The 2,906-nt window shown below is 37.3% G+C and overlaps 1 protein-coding gene across 1 annotated transcript; it reads left to right on the top strand.

The window, feature by feature from the left end:
• The first annotated feature begins 1,386 nt into the window (after positions 1–1,386).
• LOC129424130 (GTPase IMAP family member 7-like) lies at positions 1,387–2,686 on the top strand. Its single transcript, XM_073857868.1, has 2 exons — positions 1,387–1,477; positions 1,700–2,686. The coding sequence occupies exon 2, from the start codon at positions 1,702–1,704 to the stop codon at positions 2,494–2,496; it is 795 nt and encodes a 264-aa protein (XP_073713969.1). The 5' UTR covers positions 1,387–1,477; positions 1,700–1,701; the 3' UTR covers positions 2,497–2,686.
• Positions 2,687–2,906: the final 220 nt, after the last annotated feature.

Here is a 2,906-nt window from a genome sequence, read left to right as displayed (position 1 = left end):
AAAGCTTTGGTGTGTTCAGCCCCAGCTTCAGGATAATTTTCGGGACAAGCAGGATTTGGGATTCGGGAGAGCAGCTTAGATTTCGGGACTGTCCCGAATTTTTCGGGACTTCTGGTCACCCTAGTGTGTGTGTGTGTGTGTGTGTGTGTGTGTGTGTGTGTGTGTGTGTGTGTGTGTGTTTCATATTAAACATCAAAACTGTTTTCTTTAGGCTAAAAGAGCTATATACTTTAAACAAAATAAAAGATGTGAATATCAAAGACCCACGGTGGATTCACTGGCACTTATTATACAAATTACAGAAATAACTTGTTCATTTTTATGAGTGAATTATTTTACGTGTTTCTCCGTCAGAGTCTAACATGCGGGAGGGCAGTGTTAGCCACGCCCACTTATTTGCATTCCGAGGAATAGACGCAATAGAAAATCTGGCATTTTATTCCGCGGTAACGGAATAGGCCTATACGTCATACCGCCCAGCCCTACCTCAGCGTCACCAGAGCCAAATGCAGTGGAGCGGGCACGCAGCATGGACCATACATCACAGTTTATCCAGGGTTTTGTGTTTGGAAATGTTTTGTAACATTTGGTCGGGACAATGTTTTCTATGCATGTGCTGGTGTGAGGAGAATATGATGTTAGAAGCTTTTGGTTGTTGTAAAAACGGATAGGTGACTATACTGCTGTAGTAAGAGAGATGATGTTATTGTTTAATAATGGAGAGGTGGCTAACTGCTGTGGTAAGATCTGTTAACCTAAAGTGAATTAACGTTAAGTGTTTATTCATTTTCTAAATTGTGTTGAAGTCACTGGTTATTTATATATTTGATAAAATACAATCTTATCTAAATACAATGTGTGATGTGTTTGGGTGTTTTCATTAAAAATAACCCGTGTTATAATAAATTATAATATTTTAATAGACAATTAGTCCAGTAAGAGAATAATTTAACTATAAAAAATGAATATTAAATAAATCGTTTTATTCCTTCTTACTATTTTAAAGTGTGTTTTACTTATTTTAGATAGATATACATACTAATAGACTTGCAGTACTGTAGTAAGCCATAATTCTTTACTGCGGCTGGAGTCATAAGCTCTGCGCACTTTTTCAGTGCGTGCACGAAGCAACCGCAACGCGCCCTGTCCTAGATCAAGAACTGCATACTCCCAGCCAACAATTTTTGGTTCACAAAACGTTACCCTAACGTTTCTGTAAAGAAAACATTCCTTGCTAACCAAAAACAAACCTTGGAAAATAACGTTATGGGTACCAAAAACTAACGTTAGGGGAAAGTTTTGAAAACCAAAAACTGTTGGCTGGGGGGCGGCGTCCAACAAAAGTGAAAGTGCATTTTGTAAAAGTATATGAGTGCCATTTTGAGAGAGACGTTTTGCAGTACCAGTCTAGGCTGTAATATCTGAGCAAAATATTGTTTAAATATTAGTCGGTTTGAACCAACAACCAGGACGAACGGTAAGGCATATGTTGTATTTCTTAAATGCATTTACAGCAGTCATAAGTTCAGCAACCTCGTAGCTTTATTTTCAGCTATCATTACACTGACACACATCATTTATCACACACACAATATGCGATTTTACCATAATAGTGAAATAACAAATAGTAAAATACAGTAGTATTAGTGAAACTTAATACGAAATAGACATTCACTATATTTCTTGATGGTTTCTTTAGCAATGGAGCCAACTTCGTCTGACGATCGTAAACGTCGGATTCTGCTGATAGGAAAAACCGGTTCAGGAGTGAGTTCTTCTGGAAACACTATACTGGGATTTAACGCGTTTCAGTCGAGAAGGAGCCTCTCATCAATCACTCGTAAATGTCAACAGCACACGGCTGAAGTATCGAATAAAAGCATCACAGTGATCGACACTCCAAACTTCTGCAATTCAGAAAACGTCGACGTGTGTGTGGAGTTAAAGAAAGGAATACAGCAGTGTTCTCCAGGACTCCACGCGCTTCTTCTCGTTTTCTCTTTAGATAATTTTACTCAACAAGATACGGATATAGTGTCGTTATATAAACAGACATTTGGCGAGCAAGCTATGAAATACACCTTTGTGGTCTTCACACATGGAGATGAACTTGAACATAAATCAATTGAACAGTTAATAAGACAAAATACAGCGCTGTCAAAGCTAATAGATGAGTGTGGTGGGAGATTTCACTTGCTGAATAATAAAGATCAGACAAACAGAGAGCAGGTCACTAAACTACTGGAGAAGATCCACAGAATGGTGTCTGTGAATGACAGCAGCTGTTATACTATAGACATGTTTAAAGCTCAGTTGATCACAACACGTCTGCAGAGATTTATGAGGCCAAAATATCTGTGCACGTTTGGTGTCACTGTGCTTGTCATGGGTTGTGTTTTTATGTGGAATGAAAACTCTTTGGATGTTAAAACATTTTTGCATGGTTGTGTGTGCTGTGTGTTGTTAAGTGCTTCACTTTTTCCCTTTATTAAATGAGCATGAAATGATTGAGAATGATAGATAACTGCCATAAATCTAGATACAAATTTAAAAAAGTTAATTCAAGTATGAGAATCACAGTTAAAGGGATACTCCAGCAGCATATCAAAATTACTGCGTGATTTACTCACTGTCATGTTGTTACAAACCTGTAAAAAATGTCTTTGTTCTGCTGAAAAAAGGAAGATATTTTGAGCAAAGCTTGTAACCAAACCATTTTTGAGCTCCATTAGCTTACATAGCAGGAATAAGAATACAATGGAAGTCATATGGGGCTCAAAAATGGTTTGGTTATAAACATTGCTCAAAATATCTTCCTTTAAGTAAACCATGCAGTAATTTGAATCTTTGGCCATAGTCTCCCTTTAAGTGCTGATTTAAGTCTCATTGTATTTTTCTCTTTTTCT

This window comes from Misgurnus anguillicaudatus, chromosome 19 (genome assembly GCF_027580225.2).
Source record: "Misgurnus anguillicaudatus chromosome 19, ASM2758022v2, whole genome shotgun sequence".
Lineage (NCBI taxonomy): Eukaryota > Metazoa > Chordata > Actinopteri > Cypriniformes > Cobitidae > Misgurnus > Misgurnus anguillicaudatus.
Note: the sequence above shows the minus strand (reverse complement) of the source record. Positions and strands in the feature narration are given on the sequence as shown.

Excerpts from the sequence above, each read along its gene's own strand:
- LOC129424130 (XM_073857868.1), top strand. The coding sequence starts at position 1,702 with ATGGAGCCAACTTCGTCTGACGATCGTAAACGTCGGATTCTGCTGATA.